The following is a 25,834-nucleotide window of genomic DNA, read 5'->3' on the forward strand; positions in this document are numbered from 1 at the left end:
GTTTAAACAAGTACAGAGGGAGGAGAAGAGGGAGGGACAAAGAGCAAAAGGGTAGGTCTGCGACTGGGTAGAGGGCAGGAGAGCTTAAGTAACGAATGATAGTGGGACGAGTAAAGGAATAGAAGGTGTAAGGCGGAATAATGGAATCAGGACCAACGACAACCCGCAAAACATGAGGGCAGAGCTTTTGAACTGAAAGTGTTGTATTGATTGTTGATAAAAAAGGACCCTCACCAAATGATGTGGTCTAGCTTCATGGCAATATTATGCTCAGGACAGGAAGTTCAGAGCAGGAATGGAGCAATGTATTAAAAGGCAGGTGAGCAGAGGCTTGGGGGCCACACTTGGAAGACTGAATGGAGGTGTTGTGAAATCTGTGCTTGGTTTCCCCAGTTTAAAGGAGGACATATTGTGAACAGCGAGACTACGAAATTGAAAGAAGTACAAGTAAATTGTTGTTTCATCTGGTAGAAGTACTTCATAGAATTTAGTGCAGAAGGAAGCCATTCGGCCCATCAAGTCTGCACCCTAACTAAGCCCACACCTCCACCCTATCTCCGTAACCCAGTAACCCAACCCAACCTTTTTGGACACAGGGCAATTTAGTGTGACCAATCCACCTGACCTACTCCTGTTCATATATTCGGGGCCTTGAATGTTGGGAAAGGAGGAGGTAAAGGGGCAGTTGTTCCATCTCCTATGGTTGTGTTAAAACCTGCCATAAGAAAGAGCGGGGAGGGGTGGTAGCTGTTGCAGGTGACTGAGGATTAGACCAGAATGTCACAAAGGAAACAGTTCCTGCCGGATGCTGAAAGTGGATGGCAGCACAAGATGTGTTTGGTGGGAGCATCATGCTGGAAGCGGAGGAAATGATGGAGAATAATCCATTGAATGCAGACTCCTGTGAAAAGGAGAAAGTTAGGTCAAGAAAATGGAAAATGTTAAAGTGGTAGCGGGTATCAGAAATGTCACAGATGTATATGTGGAGAGGCTGGAAAAGGGGAGAAATAATTGAGTCGAGACAGGAAGGTATTAGTTCCATGTCGCATGAATATATTGAAATAATGGCTCGATCAATGCATTCATAGGAACGTAGGAACAGGAGTAGGCCACTCAACCCCTCGTGTCTGCCCCGCCGTTCAATGAAATCATGGCTGATCTGTGGCTTACCTTCATATACCTGCCTTTGGCCCGTATCCCTTAATACATGGGCTTAACAAAAATGTATCCATCTCAGATCTAGCATCAATTGCCATTTGTGGAGGAAAGTTCCAAACCTTTACCACCCTTTGTGTGTAGAAGTGTTTCCTAACATCTCTCCTGAACAATCTGGCCCTAATATTTAGACTATGCCCACTGGTTGTGGAATTTCCAACCAGTGGAACCTGTTTATATTTATGTACCCTGTCCTTTCCTGTTAATATCTTGAAAACTTTGATTAGATCACCCTTTAACCATCTAAATTTATATAATTGCTCCTCATAACTTAACCACTGAAATCCAGGTATCATTCTTGTAAAGTTACGTTGCACTCCCTCCAAGACCTAAATATCCTTGCTAAGGTGTGGTGCCCAGATCTGCTCACAGTATTCCAAGTGGGGTCTAACCGGGACTTTGTAAAGCTACGTCCTTATACTCCAATCCCTGAGATATAAAGGCCAGCATTCAAACAGCCTTCTTGATTACTTCCTGTACTTGTTTGTGTCATTTTGAAATGAAATGAAAATCGCTTATTGTCACAAGTAGGCTTCAATTAAGTTACTGTGAAAAGTCCCTAGTCGCCACATTCCGGCGCCTGTCCGGGGAGGCTGGTACGGGAATCGAACCATGCTGCTGGCCTGCTTGGTCTGCTTTATAAGCCAGTGATTTAGCCTTGTGAGCTAAACCAGCCCCTTTTAAAGATATATGCACCTGACCCTCTAGGTCTTTTTGGACATCCAATTTAGCTTCATACCATCTAGAAAGTATCCTGACCTATGCTTTTTTGGTCCAAAATGGAAAACCTTACAATTGCTTACATTGAAATCTATCTGCCACAGTTTTGCCCATTCACTTAGTCTATCAATATCACTTTGCAGTTATATGCTATCATCTGCACCATCCACAGTATGATTTGCGGATCTTGTGAAGGAGGTAGAAGTCAGCCAGTTTGGGAATATGAGGTTGCAGGATCTAGAGGGATGACCTCCAGAGGAGGTAAGGTCAGTGTTAGCTATGGAAATGATGAAGATGTTCAGTGATGGTTCCATATTCCAGAGGAGGTAGGGGAAAGTGTCAGAGTTGCCATTCAGCTTCCTCACGGCACTGATTGGTTCATCAAACACAAACAAAATGCTACACTTTTCAACAGGTTTAACGATGATGATGGGGTTGGACCTGAGAGGGAGAAATGCTTCAAGTTCAGAGCAAGATAAGTTTGAGTGAGTGATGGCCACTGCAGTTCCATCCATTGACAGGTCATTGCAGAGGGTTAATATTTGTCTATTGCTCTCAGTAACCAACAGTGCAATGTTGAAGGGAGGTGAGCTGGTCCACTTTGGACTCCCATCCCTCACGTTAGTATTGAAGAACATTTTGATAAATTGGTTGATTCTAAAGTGTACATTTAACCAAGGTGACAACAGTACAGTTGGAATGCTGTACCACAAAACACTTCACTTGAAAAATGATTCTTGCCTTAAAGGGATGAAAGTCTAATTGCAAAACTACAGATCATGGTTTTTTGAGGAAGTACGTGCCAAAATTAGTTACATTTCAGGTGGAATGCTGCTATGTCCAATTTCTGTCCTTCCATCATTCCCACCAACATGGTGGATACATCATTCAGCTGCTGAAATCAGCTGTTTCTTTTGCACCATTCTGCAGTGCAGTCAAAGTGAGCAGTCAAACACTTTGGGTGCAGCATATAAAATGGGCATACCTGACTTTGCACCCCTCAGCACCACCCCCCCCCCCCCCCGCCCCCACCCTGCCCGCTCCCATACAGTCCCTAGCTGATTTAATAATAGCGTTTAATCAAAATAAAACCATCAAGTAGTTATACTGCAATGATATGGTATATACACAGTTGGAAGGAAGCTGTTAGTGAATCATTAATTCCCTGAAGTACCTCAAACTAGTTTAATCACGCATAGTGCACAATGGTTCAGTATCATTTTATATCGTAAAAGAAGCTGCAGCTTGAAAAAAGGTGTAAATTTACTGTCACTGTACAATTTAAGTTTGTAGCAAACAATCTTCCTTTAAAATACATTCAGATTTATTTTAATCTACAGTGAGGTCAGCAACACGTTCATTGCAGACAGATATTTCCTCTGTTATTTTAGCACTAAAGGACGTGGTCTGGCATTGGCTGCTGCAATCTGGTGCTGATGTGTTGTGAAGACTGCACTGACAGGAGACACTGTGTGTGCCTGCTCAGGTTACATCATGTGATACTGGTTTGAGCACCACAACTGTGCTTTAAGTTGAAGATGCTGAGGTTTAACATTTCTGACCCTAAAAATAACCGCAGTGCCAGGTGCAGCTTTGCCCTCAGTGTTAGGTTTCATTGACAGAACATCTTAATTTGAAAATTCACATTGTAAACAGAAAGTGTAAATATACATCCTTTTATGGACAGATTAGAACATTAAAGTTCTCTGTTTCAATAAATAATACATTCTGTAAACATATCAGTGCAGCAAATTGGCTTTGCAATTATTCAGTCAGTGCAGTAGGAGTTGTGCATCTCATCCAGTCAGATGTCCTCATAAACGTCAAACAGTAAGGTGTTTTTCCCCTTCTCTAAGCTGAAAATATATATGTATGGAACAATTATGCAAAGTAAGTTCCACGAAACACATTTTTACACTTAATTTCTTTAAGAAATTGGCATTTCTGTTAGCAGAAATTCTGTCAATTCTTCAACTTTGGTGAAAACTTTGATTTGTTTTAAAGATTGCAGCTATCATTAAAGTGCGGCGTCAACTTCAATTTTCTAAATATTTTCAGTGCTAATATTACTTGCAAGTGATTCCAAAGATTTAAGTTCACAGGCTTGTTTAAAAGTTGCAAAATATGTTAATAACGTGTTCAGAATTCTCACCGTTTTCCTTTGATTACTAAGGCAGAAGGTGCATATAGGTCTGGGTGCTGCAGTATTTACATCGCTATTGCTGCCCTGCATGACAGCTCGATATTTTAAACAAGGCTGCCCATCCAGACAGTCCTCTCCCAGGAGAAGGACATTTGCCAGATGGGAAATGTAGCTGGAGGCCAGGCGCAGAGTCTCTATCTTCGATAGTTTGCGGTCTGCTGGTTCGGTGGGGATGAGAGTCCTGAGAGCTGTGAACGCTGTGTTTACACTGTGGGTTCTGTCCCGCTCTCTTGCATTTGCTGCTTGCCGTTGTTTGTTCATTCCAGTTGAATGGATCTTCCTCTTCCTTTGCCCAGTGCTTTCATTCTGACTACTCTCACTCCCACTCTCAAGTTCCTCAATGTCAGAAGCGACAGGTTTTGTTTGGCAGGGTTGGATATTGGCTGTAGACTTCATTGTGCTCCTACGATAGGAAGAAGCTGGAGGTTCTGTGCCATACGTCAGAATGTGCTCCCATTTCTCAGGTTAGAATTCCCCAGTATTTCCAAAAGAAAAGCTGACAAACATCAATGTTCACTTTATCCCCTGGCAGTTCAGCTGGCCATTTTCTGAATGATTGCTTCAAATAGGGAGAACCATGTGGCTTCTGTATAAGGTAAGAGGGTGGAGCTGTTAATATTCTAACATGACATGCCTTCAGTTAAAGCTGTAGCAATGCTTTAGTTTCATTTCATGTTTACATAAATATTTATTTCACAAATGGGCTTATATTGATAAACCTCAAGGTGCAAATGCTTAAACTGCAAAGACAGCATTGTTTTCAAAACATTGAGCCTTCTGTTTACTTTCCATTCTTTTGACCTTTTCACTACCATTAACCTATATTATATGTAACACAGAACCAGAGGAAAATATTGCCTCTGTGCATTGCATGTAGAAAAACGCTAAGAATTCCTGTTGCCTGGGGCGGTGGGGCGGGTTTATACCCAGTGATATCGCGGACGATGTGCTGGGGCACGCCACCCCCCCCCCCCCCCCCCCATATTCAGACGGCCTCACGCAATGACTGCGTGCAAATTGCCTGGGAAGTTTAAACTTCTGAAAGGCAATTACCCTGCAACGGGAGTCATCTGATACTCAGATGCAAATCAGAATGCATCGAATGGACTCGAGCTTCCTGTACCTACATGAATGACCTTTTAACCCTATTTTTGCTAGGATGCAACGGGCTTTTTACATGTACATATAGTCAAGCCCTGAGCAATTGGTGTTGCTCTTCCAATGTTTATGTCTCTCTTCGCAGAGTAGTGTTTCCCTTGATGGAGAATTCTAATTAATTGGATTTGTTCATTGTCAGTGAAAAGTATTGTTCTGCGTACAGTTCAGACAGATCATATTCCGTACATGATAAGAAAATATATAGGTCAAACATGAAATTCACAATGTAATTGGGACAGCACGGTTGCACAGTGCGTTAGCACTGTTGCTTTACAGCTCCAGGGTCCTAGGTTCGATTCCCACTTGGGTCACTGTCTGTGCCGAGTCTGCACATTCTCCCCGCGTCTGTGTGGGTTTCCTCCGGGTGCTCCGGTTTCCTCCCACAGTCCAAAGATGTGCAAGTTAAGTGGATTGGCTATGCTAAATTGCCCTTAGTGTTCAAAAAAGATGAGGTGGGGTTACAGGGATAGGGTGGAGGTGTGGGGTTAGGGTGGAGGTATGGGCTTAGGTAGGGTGCTCTTTCCAAGGTCCGGTGCAGACTCGATGGGCCGAATGGTCTCCTTCGGCACTGTAAATTCTATGATTTTTCTATGAAATACATAGACACAGGCATTGGGTGAAGCGTACAGGAGTGTAGTACTACTCAGTAGAGAACATGTGTGAAGAGATCAGAGCAGTCCATCAGAGGGTCGTTTAGGAGTCTGGTAACAGTGGGGAAGAAGCTGTTTTTTGAATTTGTTAGTGTGTGTTCTCAGACTTTTGTACCCTCTGCCCGATAGAAGAAGTTGGAAGAGTGAATAAGCTGGGTGGGAGAGGTATTTGATTATGCTGCCCGCTTTCCCAAGGCAGTGGGATACGTAGACAGAGTCAATGGATGGGAGGCGGGTTTGTGTGATGGACTGGGTGGTGTTCTCGACAGTCTGTAGTTTCTTGTGGTCTTGGGCTGAACAGTTGCCATACCAGGCTGTGATGCAGCCAGATAGGCTGCTTTCTATGGTGCATCAGTATAAGTTGGCAAGAGTCAATGTGGACGTGCCAAATTTCCTTTGTTTTCTGAGGAAGTATAGGCGCTGTTGTGCCTTCTTAGTGGTAGCGACGATCAAGAAAGATTTTTGGTGATGTGTACACCTAGGAATATCAAGCTGTCAACCATCTCCACCTCGGCCCCGTTGATGCAGACAGGGATTGTCCAAAACTTCGCTTCCTGAAGTTAATGACCAGTTCTTTAGTTTTGCTGACATTGAGGGAGAGATTGTTGTGGTGACACCACTCCACTGGAAATGGCAGAAGGTGTAGAGGGGTCATGAGGAAGAACAATTTTACGCATAGGGTAGTGGAGGTCTGGAATTCGCTGCCAGGGATGGTGGTGGAAAAAGAGACCCTAATCTCTTTTAAAAGGTACCTGAATTTGCAGCTTAAATTCTTTAAGCTACAGGATTCCCCGAGAATCCTGTACCCACGACTACCTTCCCAACTATCCTCCTGATACCCCTAACTAACCCCTTAGTCCCGATCAGCATCTCATGTCATGATTACCCTCCTGACTCCCTGAAATTCCAAACCTCCTGACTACCCCCCCTGCCCCCAATTCCACCCTTGCCCTCCCAACTACCCCACCCCGACTGCTCTGTTGACCCCCGAACTAACCTGCACCTCTTGATTTCCCCGTCTCCCACTTCCCCAACTATCTCTCACCTCCTCACCTATACCCCATGCCCTTATTTCCCTGACTATACCCCACCTCCCAGCTATACCTTACTACTTCCACATCCCCTGATTACCCTCGTGATCCCCAACTATCCTAAACCCCCGACTACCCTCCCATCCCTCCAACTACGCCCCACTACCCTCCCCCCGAATATCCCACACCACTCTGACTATCCCCTAACCTCTCCAATGACCGTCAAATTCTCCCAACTCTTCCTACCATCCCGACCCATCCTACACCCTGCCTGATAACCAACCCTCCCCTCCCACCAACCACCTGAATCCCTCACCTACTAGCCTTACACAGTTACCTTCTCCCTGAATTTTTAAATTGGCTGGGACCACTAAATCTAGCTGCTTTAGGGTCACTAGTGCCATAAAAATGTGATATGGATTTGCTTTGCTCAACGTTGCTCCCCTGCACTGGGAGGCCTCAAGAACCTGGTTCTCTGCACATTTCTCTCCAGGCTTAGTTAGGAGATTGGGCATGAGTTGTGGGGTATGTAGGATAAGTTAAGTGAAAAGCAGAACAGTGGCAATTGGACTGTGATTACCACCCCTTTGAAGTTCTGGTTTTTGAAAAGAGGAATTATTCCACCCTATGTCATGCTGATGATTGAAATCAAAATTGTGCACCATAATACCATGGAATCAGGTAATGTAAAGAAAGGGTAAGCTAAAGGAGATGTCTCTGTCATTAAAACAATGTCACAGGATGAATGAAATAGAAATTACTGAATCAAATAAATCCTGGCCAAAACTTTAAGGTGTTGTTAATGTGGTGTTGAAGCTTGTTATGAGGGTTGTCATATGACTTTTAAGCTAACCTTTAAGCTGGGCGGAAAACCATTGAATTATGTCTCTCCAGCAAAGTTATTTCACTCTGGCCTGTGCAGTATCTGTGCCCTTTATCTACATTAATCTATCAAATGTCCAGTTCCATGCATATTCTTTTGGTAGAATGATGAGAACTCATGGTTCAAATTTCTTAATATCATTCCAAATGAAAAGAAAATGCACCAGAAAGGGCTTGTGACAAGGAGCAGGCAACTGAAAATTTATTGGCTCCTATTTTCTGGCACAAGTGTTGCTATTTGTAATCTGCGCATGCCTGTTCCTGTTGAGGCAGGTAGCAAGCAAAATTCACACTGCCTCCTTATTACCTGTTTTTCTGAGTGTAGTCCAACACAATCCACAGTGCAACAAGATGTCTAGCAACATGTGTGGCTGTGAGTTTTTCAACTAAATTCCACCTCTTCAAGGCAGTCTGACCTTTTTAAAGGGATGCAAGGGATATGGGGAAAGGCGGGATCAGGTTCCTGAACTTGATGATCAGCCATGATCATAATGAATGGCAGAGCTGGCTCGAAAGGTCGAATCATATAATCATAGAAGCATAGAATTTACAGTGCAGAGTAGTGCCTCTTTGGCTTGCACAAATTAAACATAGAAACATCAAAAATAGAACCAGAAGGAGGCCATTCAGAGCAGCACGGTAGCACAGTGGTTAGCACAGTTGCTTCAGAGCTCCAGTGTTCCAGGTTCAATTCCGGCTTGCATCACTGTCTGTGCGGAGTCTGTACGTTCTTCCCGTGTCTGCGTAGGTTTCCTCCGGGTGCTCCAGTTTCCCCCCACAGTCCAAAGATGTGCAGGTTAGGTGGATTGGCCATGCTAAATTGCCCTTAGGTTAGCTGGGGTTACTGGTTTACGGAGATAGGGTGGAAGTGTGGGCTTAAGTGGATGCAGAGCCAGTGCAGACTTGATGGGCCGAATGGCCCTCTTCTGCACTGTAAATTCTATGATTCTATGATTATATGATTCAGCCTTTCGAGCCAGCTCTGCCATTCATTATGATTATGGCTGATCATCACGTTCAGGAACCTGATCCCGCCTTCCCCCATATCCCTTGATCCCTTTAGCCCCGAGAGCTATATCTAATTCCTTCTTGAAATTACGCAAGGTTTGGCCTCAACTACTTTCTGTGGTAGCAAATTCCAAAGATTTACCACTCTCTGGGTGAAGAAATTTCTCCTCCCCTCAGTCCTAAAAGGTTTACCCCTCATCCCTAAATTACGACCCCTAGTTCTGGACTCCCCCACCATTGGAAACATTCTTTCTGAATCCACCCTATCTAATCCTGTAAGAATTTTGCAAATTTCTATGAGATCCCCTCTCACTCTTCTAAACTCCAATGAATATAATTCTAAACTATTTAGACTCTCTTCATATGATAGTTCCGCCATTCCAGGAGTCAGCCTGGTAAACCTCCTCTGCACTCCCTCCGTAGCAAGAACATCCTTCCTTAGATAAGGAAACCAAAGCTGTGCACAATATTCCAGGTGTGTCCTCACAAATGCCCTATACAAATGCAGTAAAACATCCCTATTCCTATACTTATACTCTCTCGCTATGAAGGCCAATTTACCATTTGCCTTCTTTACTGCCTGCTGTACATACGTGCTTACTTTCAGTGACTGATGCAAAAGAACAGCAAAGTCTCGCAAAGTATTCACCTCTCTCAATTTACACCCATTCAAATAATAATCTGCCTTCCTATTTTTGATGCCGAAGTGGATAACCTCACGTTTATCCACATCATATTGCATCTGAATGAAAAATTAATGAAAATCGCTTAGTGTCACAAGTAGGCTTCAAATTAAGTTACTGTAAAAAGCCCCTTGTCGCCACATTCCAGCGCTTGTTCGGGGAGGCTGGTACGGGAATTGAACCGTGCTGCTGGCCTGCTTTCAAAGCCAGCGATTTAGCCCTGTGCTAAATCTGCCATGCATGTGCCCACTCACTCAGCCTGCCCAAATCCTGCTGAAGCATTTCTGCATCCTTCTCACAGCTCATCCTCCCACCCAACTTCGTATCATCTGGAAATTTGGAGATTATACATTTAGTTCCCTTGTCTAAACCATTAATATATAATGTGAACAGTTGGGGTCCCAGCACAGATCCCTGTGGTACCCCCTAGTCACTGTCTGCCAAACAGAAAAAGACCCATTTAGAACATAGAACATAGAACAGTACAGCACAGAACAGGCCCTTTGGCCCTCGATGTTGTGCCGAGCAATGATCACCCTACTCAAACCCACGTATCCACCCTATACCCGTAACCCAACAATCCCCCCCCCCCCCCCCCCCCCACCTTAACCTTACTTTTTTAGGACACTACGGGCAATTTAGCATGGCCAATCCACCTAACCCGCACATCTTTGGACTGTGGGAGAAAACCGGAGCACCCGGAGGAAACCCACGCACACACGGGGAGGACGTGCAGACTCCACACAGACAGTGTGGAGCTATCAATCTGTCAATCCTTTCCGTGTCCGGGCATCGAACCTGGGACCCTGGAGCTGTGAAGCATTTATGCTAACCACCATGCTACCGTGCTGCCCGAACTTTTTGCTTTCTGTCTGCTAATCAGCTTTTTATTCATCTGAAGACAATTATCTGTAATCCCATGCGCTTTACGTTTACACATTAATCTGCTATATGAGACCTTATCGAAGGCCTTCTGAAAATCTGAATAAACCACATCTACCGCTTCTCCCTGGTCAACTCTACCAGTTACATCTTCAAAGAATTCTTGTCGATTTTTCAAGCATGACTTTCCTTTCATAAATCCATGCTGACTTTGACTAATTACACCATTGCTTTCCAAATGCTGTGCTATGAAACCCTTGATAATGGACTCCAGCAACTTCCCTATTACCAAGGTTAGGCTCACTGACTCACTGGTCCCTGTTTTCTCTCAATCTCCCTTTTTGAATAGGGGGGTTACATTCGCTATCCTCCAATCTGTGGAACCATTCCAGAGTCCAAAGAATTTTAGAAAATGACCACCAATGGATCTACTATTTCTAGGACTACCCTCTTAAGTATTCTGGGATGAAGATTATCAGGCCCTGGAGATTTGTCCGCCTTCAATCCCATTAATTTCGCCCAAACCATTTATTTACAAATACTAATTTCTTCAGCTCCTCACTAAAACTTGTGCTTCTCAGAACTTCTGGTACATTATTCATATCTTCCTTTGTGAAGACAGAAGCAAAGTTTAAATGTAGTTCCTCAGCCATTTATTTATTCCTTGTTATGAATTCCTGCATTTCTTACTGTAAGGGGCCTACATTAGTTCTTATTAAGCTTCTTCTCTTTAGATACCTATAGACACTTGTATTGTCAGTTTTTATTTTCCCTGCTAGTGTACTTTCAATTTGTATTTCCCCCTTCTTAATCAATCCCTTGGTCTGTCTTTGCTGACTTTTAAACTGTTCCCAATCCTCAGGTCTATCGCTTTTTTATTGCTAATTTGTATGCCTCTTCTTTGAATCTAATACTATCTCTAATTTCCCTTGCAAGCCATGGTTTGGCCACAGTTCCCTTTCTACCCCTGTGCCAAATAGGAATAAACAATTGAGGGCATTTGAGGGCATTCCTGGTTCCCATTGTTGTATTTGGTCACTTATACTTTATGAAGTAACTCACCAAACACTTTGATCTGTCCAAAACAGGATCATTTTATTGTGTCTCATGTGGTAAATTGGCAATCTGATACAGAGCACGTTATCATGGAGTCTTGCTGCTCCTCTGGAACGTACACCTAGCACTGACCAATTACATGCATGTCTTATTACCCTCTCATTCTTCTTCTAAAGATGTCCGGATGTGTCTCCCTTTATATCCGGTTCCCAGGTCACATGACCTTGGTCTGGAGACTGCATGGTGTGCCTGTACCATCACCTGCTGTTTTGAGGTCACACACCATCCAACTATGATATAGCCCATAGGCATATCACCTCACCCATCAGAGGCATCCCTCCCAAGGTGATATCCCCCCCTCGCGTGAAGCCTCTCCCCTGCCTCCAAAATGCAACCCTCTCCCACCCTTCCTATCCCTCCACAAAGCGGACTGCCATGCAAGCCTGTCCAAAATCTTCAAGTACTGCATCCATGATGCTCCTTCTTCAGGGACCGCTTGTAGTCCCAGTGGTGGCCACTACTCAGTCCTGGGACTACATAACTGCTAGCCATTCAGATAGGCCGGTGCCTCATTGGGAAGGAATTCCTCCCAGATGGGCTTGTTGCCCCACTCGAAATCAATTAAGGCTGTACTATCGCTGTAGGGCAGCCAGGTCTCTGGTTGGTGTGGTGCAGGCGGAATTTTTTAGTCGGGGATGGGGTAATCTGTGCCCCCTCCATAAAATTGACCCCATGGTCTAAAAATGTTCAGAGCAACTTGGAGATGCTTACACAATGAACATGGATATTTTTGCAGCAGCCATAGGTAGAAAGCAGGAAGGCATAAAGGTTGGGGAATCCAGAACACCATGGCACAGTATCAGGACAAGGGATCAATCATTTAGGATGGAGATGAGGAAAAATTTCTTTGGAATTGTCTACACCAGGGGGTTGTGGATGCTCCATCATTGACTTTTTTTCAGGCTGACTGAGTGATGTGACCATCAATTCACTAGACACACGATTGGAAGTAAACTGTGGTTTTAATAGTCTTACAACTAAGCCAGCCTGCGACCAGAGGAACTGAGAGCAGGCCTCCGGCTGCAGTACTTTATACTTCCGGTTAGTGGGAGGGGCCATGGGTGGAGCCATGGGCGGAGCCAAGGGTGGAGCCCAGTACAAACTCCTCATCTCCCCCTATGGGCTGAGCCGCGCAACGGCTCACATACAGAGCCCACAAGGACATAATACAATGCAATGCAATACAGTGTGAATTACAATGCAGTATAATTCACCACACCGAGATGGATACATTTTTGGTCTTTCAGGGAACAGCGGGATGTGGGAAGCAAGGCAAAAAATGCATTTGAAAGAGAAGCTCAGCCATGATTAAACTGAATGTCAGAGCTGTATTGTCATTACCTGCTCCTATTTCTTAAAATTAGAGCTGGATCTTTCAAGACAACTTCGGAAACATATCTACCTGTAAAAGGTAGTAGTAGCCGAAAATCTCTTCCACCAACAACAACTGAGGCTAGTTCAATTGTTAATTTTAAATATGAAGTCGGAAGACTTTGTTAACAAATGCTATCAAGGAAAAGGGGGTGAAGGTGGGTATATGGAGTTAGGTGACAGATGCGCCATGATCTTGTCACATGGTGGAGCAGACGCAAGGGGGCTAAGTGGCCTTTTGCTGCTCCTATGTTCATTCAATTGTGATGAATGTGTCAGTGTTAGCTTTTCTGCTGGAGCTGTCTATGCTCTGCCCTGGTGTTCCTCTTTGCAAATAAGTATTTGGTTCCTTTTGAAAGATGTTAAGATTCATTGCTCCCGTTTTAGTAGCACAAATATGAATTTTAGTCAATGACATTTCAAAATTGAACTCAAAACTCCTGCTGGACTGAGTCCGCAGACGCCACACTGAGTTCCCAACAGGTGAGACCACACATGTCCCACGCCGTAGGGAACTCGGCCGGTCGTGGACGAAGCATCACGGGGCAGGCCTCAGCCAACGTACAGAGGCCGGGGAAAAGCAGTGCCACCCCCGATTTCATCGTCATCGGGGATTCTCCGTCCCATTGCCAAACGCGATTTCGCCATTGGGGATCGGAGAATCCATCCCCCTGAATCCAAATGATTCCATAAAAAAGCAGAACATCTTCAGTTGTTTGTCAAATAAATCTGCCATCCTCAATAACAATTATTTAAAAAAAGCTATTACAAAACATTAATTATTAGCTGATTATAGATATAAGATTAAAGATTCAGCTTCCAGCACTGATGGCACAAGTGTATATGAACATGAAAATAGGCTACTGTTTTATGAATCCACTGGTTTCTATCACCATTGTGTTTTACACAAGACATTGTGGACTCTGTGGTGACTTGACAGATATGACAACCATCCAGTAACCCTTCCTCCTCATGGTCTGGTAATATGATGGCAAATTTCAGCAACTCCTCAACTGAAATTAACAAATGCAACAAAAATCACAGGCCAAACCTGGGGCCTTTTCTGGGTGGTATAGTTTTGTCTAATTCTGCACATCCCTATTGAATCGTCACTATTGTATCTCAAGTTGGAATGAGAATTTCTCCAAAGGGATCCCATGGATGACTCCTTCCATTTTTGAACTTGAACTCTCTTCAAAGTCTGACATGCAAAGATTTTTTTAAATGCAAAGTAAATCCAACAAAATTTTTTTTAAAAGCACAGAATGTATGGACTTTTAAGGAAAGGTTGGAGAACACGGCCTACATGCTTCTGAGTGAGTAGTGCAGGTGTATTTATTAATTATACTTGCCTATAGTTGGCTTGCTTGCTTCCAATATGCCATGTTTAGCCCAGGTTAAAAATATCTGCCTACATTTATCGTGGATATAGGGTTACTTCAGTGGTAGACATTGTGAAGTGAAAGCATTGCCAAGGTTTCCAATGCAAGTCACAAAGCTTATGTGAAGTCTAGGGCAGATGCTTTATCTTGAGATCTGGTGAGTGGACAAATTTTAATCCTCAAGAATTTAAAATATAATCACACCCGCATATCAAAATATATTCTGCCCTGCAAATATTCACAAAACTAATTACAATGGGCATGAATCCCTCTTGGTGTGTGTATGCAAATTCTATTTGCAACAGTAATTACAAGCATCACAATCAAACTTGAGTTTCCCTGTTCAAATAGTGGCATCATTGGAGAAAGGAGAAATGTTGATTGAAAACAGAATGGGTAGCATTAAACAGGCTTTTCAACATCTGTTTCCCCCACATCTTTCTCCACTTTGTTGAAATACCAATGAAACTCTCTAACAGAGCTCTGAGGCCACCTGCTTGGTGAAATGCTGATGCCCAAGCACACTGTTCCTGGTTTAGGTGAAGGTAGGCAAAGTGTTCCCGGAAGCCCTGAGGTGAATTATGGACTCCTGCTGAGAGTCCTTCTCCTCCACCTCCTCCTCTCCTTCCCTTTTCTGTGCAGCATGTCTTCTTTGTTGCCTCTGCACTGCTCGTACCGCATCCCAAGCGGTGTGCGACTAGGAACTCCATGAGAGGGTGCTCAGATTTGTTGAGGTTACAAACAATACCTTCTCCAAGAGTACTATCCCTCTCTGCAGACTTTACCAACAGTTACCAACTCCTCCAAACACGCAACTAAAATAAGGCTGGGTTGAGAATAATCAGCAACAAATCTGCAAGTGTTGATGATCGCCTTAAATTGTGCTGGTAGGGAGCAGCCCTTTGTGCTGCTGAACATATATATACATATATATTTGGACGCTGTGCATGTTTAAAGAGGCTGTTACCTAAAGCAACAAGGTTGAAAGTCTGGCATCAAATAAAGTTACAATCTACCTACTCATCATATTTCAGGTGCACGTATGTAACTTCTACCCTAACGTTCTCACTGAAAAGACCATGTGACCATGTGGAATTGGATCTGCAAGGATGCTGATTTACTACTGAGCAGGCATCCATCAGTGCTCAAAAATCCAATTTTGTGGCCTTTGTGTGTAAATGGAAGGAGTGTGGTAAATAAGGTTGGTGAACTGGAGGCACAAATTGCCAAATCGGCAGCATGGCAGCACAATTAACAAAGAACAAAGAAAAGTACAGTACAGGAACAGGCCCTTTGGCCCTCCAAGCCTGCGCCGACCATGCTGCCCGTCTAAACTAAAATCTTCTACACTTCCGGGGTCCGTATCTCTCTATTCCCATCCTATTCATGTATTTGTCAAGATGCCCCTTAAACGTCAGTATCGTCCCTGTTTCCACTACCTCCTCCGGCAGCGAGTTCCAGGCACCCACTACCCTCTGTGTAAAACACTTGCCTCGTACATCTCCTCTAAATATTGCCCATCGCACCTTAAACCTATGCCCCCTAGTAATTGACCCCTCTACCCTGGGAAAAAGACTCTGACTATCCACTCTGTCTATGCACCTCGTAATTTTGTAAACCTCTATCAGGTCGCCCCTCAACCTCCGTCGTTCCAGTGAGAACAAACCAAATTAATTCAACCTCTCCTCATAGCTAATGCTCTCCATACCAGGCAACATCCTGGTAAATCTCTTCTGCACCCTCTTTAAAGCCTCCACATCCTTCTGGTAGTGTGGCGACCAGAATTGAACACGATACTCCAAGTGTGGCCTAACTAAGGTTCTATACAGCTGCAACATGACTTGCCAATTTTTATACTCAATGCCCCGGCCAATGAAGACAAACATGTCGTATGCCTTCTTGACTATCTTCTCCACCTGTGTTGCCCCTTCCAGTGACCTGTGAACCTCTTGAGGGTTCTACCATTCACTGTATATTCTCCTCGTATCTATGTGGGTTTCATTCGGGTGCTCCGGTTTCCTCCCACAGTCCAAAGTTGTGCAGGTTAGGTGGATTTGGTGGGGTTACTGGATTACGGGGATAGGGTGGAGGCATGAGCTTAAGTAGGGTGCTCTTTCCAAGGGCCGGTGCATACTCGATGGGCAGAATAGCCTCCTCTGCACTGTAAATTCTATGATTCAATGAGTCTATGAAATTGGATTGTGTGGTAATAACAGAAACCTAACTGGAACGATACAGAAAATGCTGGAAAATCTCAGCAAGTCTGGCAGCATCTGTTAGGGAGAGAAAAGAGCTAATGTTTCGAGTCCGATGACTCTTTGTCAAAGCTAACATACAGAGAAAGTGGGAAATATTTATACTGTGGAGTGAGAATGAAAGATGAGTCAAAGCCACAGAAACCCAGGGAAACCAGGTGCTAATGGCCACAGATACCAAGGAGAAAGGGTGCTAATGGCAGTCCCCAGTGAGGACAAAAGATGTGAAAGCCAAACAGCAGAGAAACTAACATCAGAGGATAAAGTGTAGGTATGGGAGGACAAAGGTCAGCCTAGTCCTTGGAGAAGTATTTCCTACACAGAACTCTTCTTGTGAATTTTGCTTCCATATCAAGTTACAAAAAAGGTTAGAGATTGGGGGCTCTATACAACAGAACCAATGTTAGTATATGAGTTATGGAGGTACAAAAGTGATTTGTGTCTTTATTTTGTTACTCATTTCTTCTGTTTTCTTTGTCCATTTCAATAAGCAGAGTCGATATTTTTTCTTTCTAGTCTGATATCAAGTTGAGAAATTTCTCGTGGCCATCAATCAAGCAGCAGATCTTTTTATGGTTAACCTTTGCCCAAATTGGTTTGACTCTCAGAGCCATCTCTTCTGTTTAACTCCCTCTTCGCTCCAGTTACATGGACAGATAGCCATCAGTCACTTCTGAATCTATGCTAAGAGCAGACAGCTTGAATTCATTTCAGCCAGTTCTCTGACAATATTTTGAAATCTTGCCCTTTGTTTGGCTGACTCATGCCAGGTTTTTGTAATGCAGCAAACACTTTCATTTCCATTTCTCTTCCATTGTCCCAAAAGGAATGGATGAGTGGAAAGAGATTTAGGGGTTCAAGTTCAATGTGAGATGCTCAGCCAATGTTAAATAACCTTGGAAGGCTAGGCAGGGTCATACACTTCATGATGAGATGGAAGTTCCCTGCTTGCTAAATAATATTTTGGTTGATTTTATACTTCTGCCTTGCCAAGAACAGTCCAAACACTGCAGAGGAAAAAAAATGGAGCAAAGAACTGCTCTAAACTGTTCTATCCTTTTCTGCATATTGTGAAAATACCACACCGCAACCCTGATGATAAATTATATGTAACATTAATTAATTTGGGTTGTTAATCATGGAATCATGGGTGTGTCAAGTGGCTGCAGAAATAGGCACAATGATTTCAGAAGTCGGGACAAGATTTGAAGATTTGGTTACATTATTTAAGTCTGTTTGTTTGATAAATGTCCTCTGAGTAACCTCAATAGTTTACAAGTAGTTTCAGTTACTCATTTTTGTCTAATGGAGTAATAGCCTTAAAGGCACGGGTCAAGTCAACATTTCAACATTGGAAACATCCTTCAGACCCAAGGCTCGAATGGAGTCCTACCCTTTCACTTTTTTTTGCATTGTATGTTTGAGACTCTGATTGAAGATTAAGGTCAAACAGAAAGAGAGAACAGGCATGTTGTTCTGTGATTATTTGAATTTGTGGATAGTTTGCAAGCGTTATCACCCCAGCAATTTTAGTTGAACCCTAATTTCTTCCAGCTAAACTTTGGAAAGACTGAAATCATCATTTACCCTCAACATCGGTGGCACAGTGAGGCATTGCTGCCTCACAGCGCCAGGGGCCCATTTTCAATTCCCAATGTTGCGTGACTATTTGACGTTTGCACATTCTCCTCGTGTCGGCATGGATTTCCTTTGGGTGCTGTGGTTTCCTCCCATAATCCCAAGATGCGCAAGTTAGGTGGATTGGCCATTCTAAATTGCCCCTGGTGTCCAGGTTGTTTCCACTGGCGGGTGAAAGCAGAACTAGGGGACATAGCCTCAAAATAAGGGGAAGTAGATTTAGGACTGAGTTTAGGAGGAACTTCCTCACCCAAAGGGTTGTGAATCTATGGAATTCCTTGCCCAGTGAAGCAGTTGAGGCTCCTTCATTAAATGTTTTTAAGGTAAAGATAGATAGTTTTTTGAAGAATAAAGGGATTAAGGGTTATGGTGTTTGGGCTGGAAAGTGGAGCTGAGACCACAAAAGATCAGCCATGATCTCATTGAATGGCGGAGCAGGCTCGAGGGGCCAGATGGCCTACTCCTGCTCCTAGTTCTTATGTTCTTATGTTAAATGTTAGGGGGAATTATGGGGTTAAATGGACAGGGCGGAGGAGTGGGCCAAATTAGGGGGTTCTTTCAGATGTTTGGTGTAGACATAATGGGCTGAATGGCCTCCTTCTGCACTGTAGTGATTCTATGATTTATTCCATACTCTTCTGCACCCACAAACTGAATCAGGCTTTTTGTCACTTTGGCATCCTATTCTTCCTCCAAACTTCTACTAGTCATCCAACCACAAATTCTTTTTTTGTTCATTCATGGGATGTAGGCGCCACTGGCTAGCCCAGCATTTATTGCCCATCCCTAATTGTTCTTGAGAAGGTGGTGGTAAGCTGCCTTCATGGACCGCTGCAGTCTATGTGGTGTAGGAGCACCCACAGTGCTGTTAGGAAGGGAGTTCCAAGATATGGATCCAGCTACAATGAAGGAATGGCAACACGATGCTGTGTGAATTGGAAGGGAACTTACAGATGGATATGTCCCCATGCACCTGCTGCCACTGTTCTTCTAGGTGGTCGAGGTCATGGGTTTGGAAGGTGCTGTCGAAGGAACATTGCAACTTTGCCTGCCTTTTTAATCACTTCTATGCGTGATGCTGCTTGCCAGATTCTCCCAGTGAGTTGGCACCCAATGAGCCTTTGCTATTTCAAATTTAAATACCATTGGGGTCAGGCTTTGGAATTTCATTGAGGCTGTCACTGCCTCGGGGTGAGGGCCTCACATGTTACCCAAAACATGCCTTTTGAAATGATGTGCGCACAGTGTGAATCTGATGCATGTCCCGCTGCCTACATTTCAATCCTGGATGTGCTGCAACCACAAAGGTTACCATTCGCTGATTGTACAGTTGGTTTGTGACAACGATCAGCGTGTCAGGCTGGCAAATGGCTGCTTTTCTGACAGCAGTTATGCTGCTTTCATTCTGTCGCAGGCTTCAGTTCCTCAATCTTCCACCCACTACATAAAACAAGTTGTGACTCCTAGCCGACAATGGCTTTATACCTGTCTCACTGCATAACACAACCATAGTATTGGTACGGCAGCCGTGTCACTATGAGAGCATCATAGTCCAAACCAGTGGGGCATTGAAGCGCAAGTTCCTACTGCCTCAGGAAGATCCCTTCAATCCTCGATAGATGGCCCATACTGATTCTTGGTACTGTGCTGTATCTCCCACAATCTGGTGGAAGCAGTACAATCATTTTGGTTCATCAATGGAGCCACTGACATTTCCCCAGAGCAGAGCCTCGATAATTCAAATAATCTACTGGGACAAAGACTGTTGAAAAGGCTCTGAGAAGCTCTTTAAGGATTGGTGTCTGCAGACATCATGGCCACAGTCTCAGCCTACATTGACAACAAGCTAAGATTTCATGGCCTCAGTCTAAGCTTCCAATGCAGCAGTCAGATATTGTGTGGTTCCTGCTTGTGCTACAATGGAAGCTGAGGCATCAGTCATCAGGGATTTTATCATGGTGGGGGTCCACCATCTCCACAAGAGAAAATATGGGCTCCAAGTTCTGCGCAAAGCCCTGCGTCAAATTGGAACTGGACTCCTCCACGCACTTTGGTAGCAAGACAAGCATTTTGGCAGGCCTGTTGAAGCACCAAGCATTTCTGTGTGCATGCCATCAGTCTTTTCTGCATGCCACTGCCAGGGTCACCAGTGTCCTCAGCCGTGGAACCATTGTGGGAGCTCACACTCCAGAGACCTGGCACCTGTCGTATCCTTTTTCCTTGCCCTGGCTATAGGCCACAGTGTCCAGTGTTTCACCTGTTACAAATTCCACCTCTTACACTCGAAGATTAACAATATCTGAGCTGATGGCTGCACGTGTCATATAGAATGGTTTGTTTCTTCAATCACCAATCTCCAGATTTTCTTAGCCTTCATGATCCCAGGTGGCAGTTCCTAAGTATTTGAAAGCAGAAAGGAGACAGGTGCAAGGTTTTTGGAAGCAATTTAGACAGAATAATAATAATAATCTTTATTGTCACAAGTAAGCTTACATGAACACTGAAATGAAGTTACCGTGAAGAGCCCCGAGTCGCCACATTCCGGCGCCTGTTTGGGTACACAGAGAGAGAATTCAGAATGTCCAATTCACCTAACAGCACATCTTTTGGGACTTGTGGGAGGAAACCAGGGCACCCGGATGAAACCCACGCAGACACAGGGAGAATGTGCAGATTCCACACAGTGTCCCAAACCGGGAATCGGACCTGGCCCATGGAGCTGTGAAGCAACAATGCTACCCACTGTGCTACGAGGTGCATGTTTCCACCATAAGTCTAAAGAGATTGTGAGTTAAGGGGGTGATGGGAAGGAGGTTGAGTACGAAAGGGAAAATGCTGGAAAATCTGGCAGCATCTGCAGGGAGAGAAAAGAGCTAACGTTTCGAGTCCGATGACTCTTTGTCAAAGCAGCTTCACACTGAAATTTTGCATCAATTTCACTCTACCTGTCGATCAGTCACCCTCCTACTCTAGCCTGAATACACTTTCCTTTTCAGCAGTTCAGGCTACTTTAAAGTGGTGCTGGCCTTGCATAAACCAAAGTTTCCTGCTGAGGCATGTAGCCACTCAACAGCACATTTAGCACAGGGCTACATACCTGAATCATTTCCGTTAACAAAGAGCACCAAGTTTACATGTTGCTGTAGTATTTTAAACAGGTTAGGGTTCATTGCACATCACCATGCCTGTACCTGTTTTTCCAGGGCAGTCAATTTTTAATCTCCTTCTATTTATATTTCATATTTTATCCCTATAACTTCACACTGGCTGAAATAGAAAGCATGGAAGAGAATGCTTAAATAGTATATTTTATGTGGCTGTCTCAGGAGCAGGGATTTTCAGTGTTTTCTTTTATATTAGAGGTGTGAAGCCAGGAGTGGATGTTTAATCTTTCTTTCACTGGCCACACTTGTGAGGTTAAATGGCCCATCCTTCATTGTTTGAGTTGCAGTCATGGAATAGAAATCCATTGTGGGCGGTAACATAAAATGAGTCGATCGAATTAGCTGTCTTTTATAGTCCCCAACAGAAAACCAGTTCCAGTGACTTCAACAGAACTGAATATCAAGTCGGGTGTATAACAGGCAGCAGGTGAATATCACCAATTTAGGGCTATTGCCAAGATGAAGTTCTACCCGGTTTAAAACAAAAGGCCTGAATGAAGTTGGACTCTTTTTTTCCTGTCGCAATCAAAATTGCAATTTGGCCACTGGCAGGAGCAGCATCACCAGGTAAAATAAACAGGCGTCCAGCGCAGCAAAGTTGCTGACCTCCTTTTGAGTGCTGCTTCCCCGTTCAAATATACAATTGCCTTAAGTTATCGGAGTCATGGCTTCCCAATCTCCCTTTCTGGAATGGTAGTATCCTGCTCTAGCACCTCTGCCTTTCAGACAGCACAGTCTCCAGATAATGGAAAATCATTTAATTTCACTTCCAATGGCAGAGAAAGGCTTCTCTGATTACCTCCTAGTGCCTGCAATTATATTTAAGTACTGTATTGTGGGCAGTCCATTCGCATAATAACCCTTTGTTATAAGAACATAAGAACTAGGAGCAGGAGTAGGCCATCTGGCCCCTCGAGCCTGCTCCGCCATTCAATGAGATCATGGCTGATCTTTTGTGGACTCAGCTCCACTTTCCGGCCCAAACACCATAACCCTTAATCCCTTTATTCTTCAAAAAACTATCTATCTTTACCTTAAAAACATGTAATGAAGGAGCCTCAACTGCTTCACTGGGCAAGGAATTCCATAGATTCACAACCCTTTGGGTGAAGAAGTTCCTCCTAAACTCAGTCCTAAATCTACTTCCCCTTATTTTGAGGCTATGTCCCCTAGTTTAACTCACTGGTTAACTCACTGGGGCTGGTTTAGCTCACAAGGCTAAATCGCTGGCTTATAAAGCAGACCAACCAGGCCAGCAGCACGGTTCGATTCCCGTACCAGCCTCCCCGGACAGGCGCCGGAATGTGGTGACTAGGGGCTTTTCACAGTAACTTCATTGAAGCCTACTCGTGACAATAAGCGATTTTCATTTCATTTTCATTTCATAGTTCTGCTTTCACCCGCCAGTGGAAACAACCTGCCCGCATCTATCCTATCTATTCCCTTCATAATTTTAAATGTTTCTATAAGATCCCCCCTCATCCTTCTAAATTCCAACGAGTACAGTCCCAGTCTACTCAACCTCTCCTCATAATCCAACCCCTTCAGCTCTGGGATTAACCTAGTGAATCTCCTCTGCACACCCTCCAGTGCCAGTATGTCCTTTCTCAAGTAAGGATACCAAAACTGAACACAATACTCCAGGTGTGGCCTCACTAACACCATATACAATTGCAACATAACCTCCCTAGTCTTAAACTCCATCCCTCTAGCAATGAAGGACAAAATTCCATTTGCCTTCTTAATCACCTGTTGCACTTGTAAACCAACTTTCTGTGACTCATGCACTAGCACACCCAGGTCTCTCTGCACAGCGGCATGCTTCAATATTTTGTCGTTTAAATAATAATCCCGTTTGCTGCTATTCCTACCAAAATGGATAACCTCACATTTGTCAATGACTGCTGGCTTGCCACAAAAACCTTGTAGCTTTCCAGCAAATCTATGTATCCAATAGGAAATCATGGCTGGCAAACTAAAAGTCAGTCTGAGCACCTCATGTATTTTTAACATTGTGGCACGTTACAGCGGCTATTGTGTCACTGCTAATGGAGAACTGTTTTAATGTTCATCACATAGGACAGTTGCTCCAACCTACTGAGAGAACATTCTTTTCTCATACCACAAGGTGGCAGTAAAGACAGGCAGTTCAAAAGTGCAATGACTGATTCATTTCCATGGGTTGTCAAACAGGAAATCATGAGTTTTCTCAAAGAATAAAATTATTTTCACAGCATATTTTCCCTCTCAGCATTAAAAGTACACATGCCTCACAAAGATGATCCTGGTTATTATCTTTCTTCCTGGATCAATGATTCCAAATATTCAAACCAATTCTGTTTAAGAAAGTGACAAATAGGGAGAATGGATATAAAGCAATTCATGTATTATCTAACATTCTGTCAATACTGCAAGTGGTCATTTATAGTTTCTTTTGCAGAAAAGTAGCTGGATTCCTAAAACGCTTCTGAGAGAGGAGGCACGTTTCAAAAATGAAGAACTGCTGTAAACATACATTCCGTTCATCAGGATCAATAAGGAAAATGGTGAATTAACGTTCCGGATGAAACTCTTCGAACACCTCAAACCTTTTGAAATTAACCTGGAGCTAATCGTTCCTGGTTTGGCTAAAGTGAAAAAAATAAAGAATGAAAACAAACCCCCCTAATTTGTAATCCCTGAGTTTCTGGAATTAATTCAGCTATCTGTCTTCCTTATTTAATGAGCAGCATTCACACTGTGCTGGATCTCACTTTGTCATGTAGCAGCTGTAATTAGATTTCGCTGCAGTGCAGCCTTCTTAACAATCTATTCTCCATTTGATGAATGTTTAGATGCACAAAATGATATTTTAGAGGGAACTAAACTGAAGCAGGGAATGCCATTCACTTGATTGCTTTATTTTTCACTCCATTGTGTGATTGTTCATCCTAATGTCCCATCTTATTTTCCATCTCAGATAAGGAATAAAGCAGTAAAACAGGGATATGAGCATACTGGTCTGAACTATCTTGTGTTAGGACAACAAAGGTCGTTTTAAGGGATTTATATCTGTATTGGTAAACAGTAGAAATTAGGTTTGGTTTTAAGTATGTTTAATTTAATGTCTCTGTGCCTGGAAGGATAAGACCTTTAGTTAGATTCATGCTGGACAAAGATGTTTGTATGTGTGGGGGTTAGTTAAGTTCCATTTGTATTTCTATTGTGCTTAGAAAGGGCTATGGCGTGAAGAATAAATAAAAAGCGTGGATATCTGGGTATTGCTTCGTAACTGGGGCCTTGTAAGGTAGAGAAGTTTTAGTTTGAGCTGGACTTTCCGGTGGAGGAAATGGAGTGAGTGGTCGCACATTTAGTGGCTCCTGCTCGAGGTGGAATTGTTTGGTCCTTTTTCACCCAATTTGGCAGGTGTTTCTTGGAGTGAGGTGCATGAGTGCTAAGAGATAGAAGTGCTCCCCCAGTAGGGGCGGTTAATGGCTTATCAGATGAGTAGTATAATGAGCAAGAGGTAGCAGTCTGACCGAGAGGTTTTTCGAATTGCGACAGAAGGAAATATGGCGGAGGGCTCTGGAGTGTCGTTGCCTGCCCAGTGGTCTACTGAGCAACTGCTGGACCTCTTAAATGCTAAGTTCCAGCAGCAGAGGCAAGAGGCTTGGGAGGACTTGGCTGAGGTGGTGGAGCCGCTCAGGGCTGCTTTTGAGAGAGTGGAGCAGAGACTGGAGGTGGAGAGTTTGGCACTCCAGAAGGTCAAGGCGTTGGTGGAAGAATATGAGGAATGGCTGGCCTCTTTGGAGGCAGAGATGGTGCTCGTGGTGGAGGGCCAGAAGCAGCTGAGGGAGAAGGTGGAAGACCTGGAGCATCACCCCAGGAGGCAGAATACCTGTACTGTGGGGCTGCCTGACGGGGTGGAGGGAATGCAGGCCACAACGTATGTGGCGAATATGTTCGGGAAGTGGATGGGGGAGGGTATCTTTGACCTCCCCCCCACCCCTGAGGCCGATCGGGCACACAGGGCATTGAGGAGGAGGCAAAAGGTGGGAAGTAGCTGAGGGCGATGGTGATGCAGTTGCATTGTTTTCTCGATAAGGTGAAGATTCTGAGGTGAGCAAAGGAGACACGAAAGTGCATCTGGGAAGGAAATGTGCTGTGGATCTACCACAATTCAGCTGCGGAATTGGTCAAGAGGTGGGCCGAGCTCAGGGCGGCCATCGACTATGAAGGAATGAAGTCTAGGGTGTTGTATCCTGCTCATCTGTCACGCCCCAGAATCCAGAATTCTATTTTGATACGCCGGAAGAGGCGAGTTAATTTATGAGAGACTACGGACTGGGAGGAGTGTGAGGACATTAGAACATAGAACAGTACAGCACAGAACAGGCCCTTCGACCCTCGATGTTGTGCCGAGCAATGATCACCCTACTCAAACCCACGTATCCACCCTATACCAGTAACCCAACAACCCCCCCCCCCCCTTAACCT

The 25,834-nt window shown here is 44.0% G+C and overlaps 1 protein-coding gene and 1 long non-coding RNA gene across 2 annotated transcripts; one reads left to right on the forward strand and one right to left on the reverse strand.

Moving 5' to 3' along the window:
* Nucleotides 1-2,979: 2,979 nt before the first annotated feature.
* Nucleotides 2,980-4,708, reverse strand: si:ch211-246m6.4 (transcription factor 15). Its single transcript, XM_038789944.1, has 2 exons — nt 4,088-4,708; nt 2,980-3,791 (listed from the first exon to the last, which is right to left on the reverse strand). Exons 1-2 carry the CDS (start codon nt 4,532-4,534, stop codon nt 3,759-3,761), a joined length of 480 nt encoding a protein of 159 aa, XP_038645872.1. The 5' UTR covers nt 4,535-4,708; the 3' UTR covers nt 2,980-3,758.
* LOC119962092 lies at nt 4,603-24,033 on the forward strand. Its single transcript, XR_005459808.1, has 3 exons — nt 4,603-4,733; nt 15,336-15,502; nt 23,799-24,033. It is a non-coding gene; the product is annotated as an uncharacterized LOC119962092 (long non-coding RNA).
* Nucleotides 24,034-25,834: the final 1,801 nt, after the last annotated feature.

This window comes from Scyliorhinus canicula, chromosome 2 (genome assembly GCF_902713615.1).
Source record: "Scyliorhinus canicula chromosome 2, sScyCan1.1, whole genome shotgun sequence".
In the NCBI taxonomy this organism is placed as follows: Eukaryota; Metazoa; Chordata; class Chondrichthyes; order Carcharhiniformes; family Scyliorhinidae; genus Scyliorhinus; species Scyliorhinus canicula.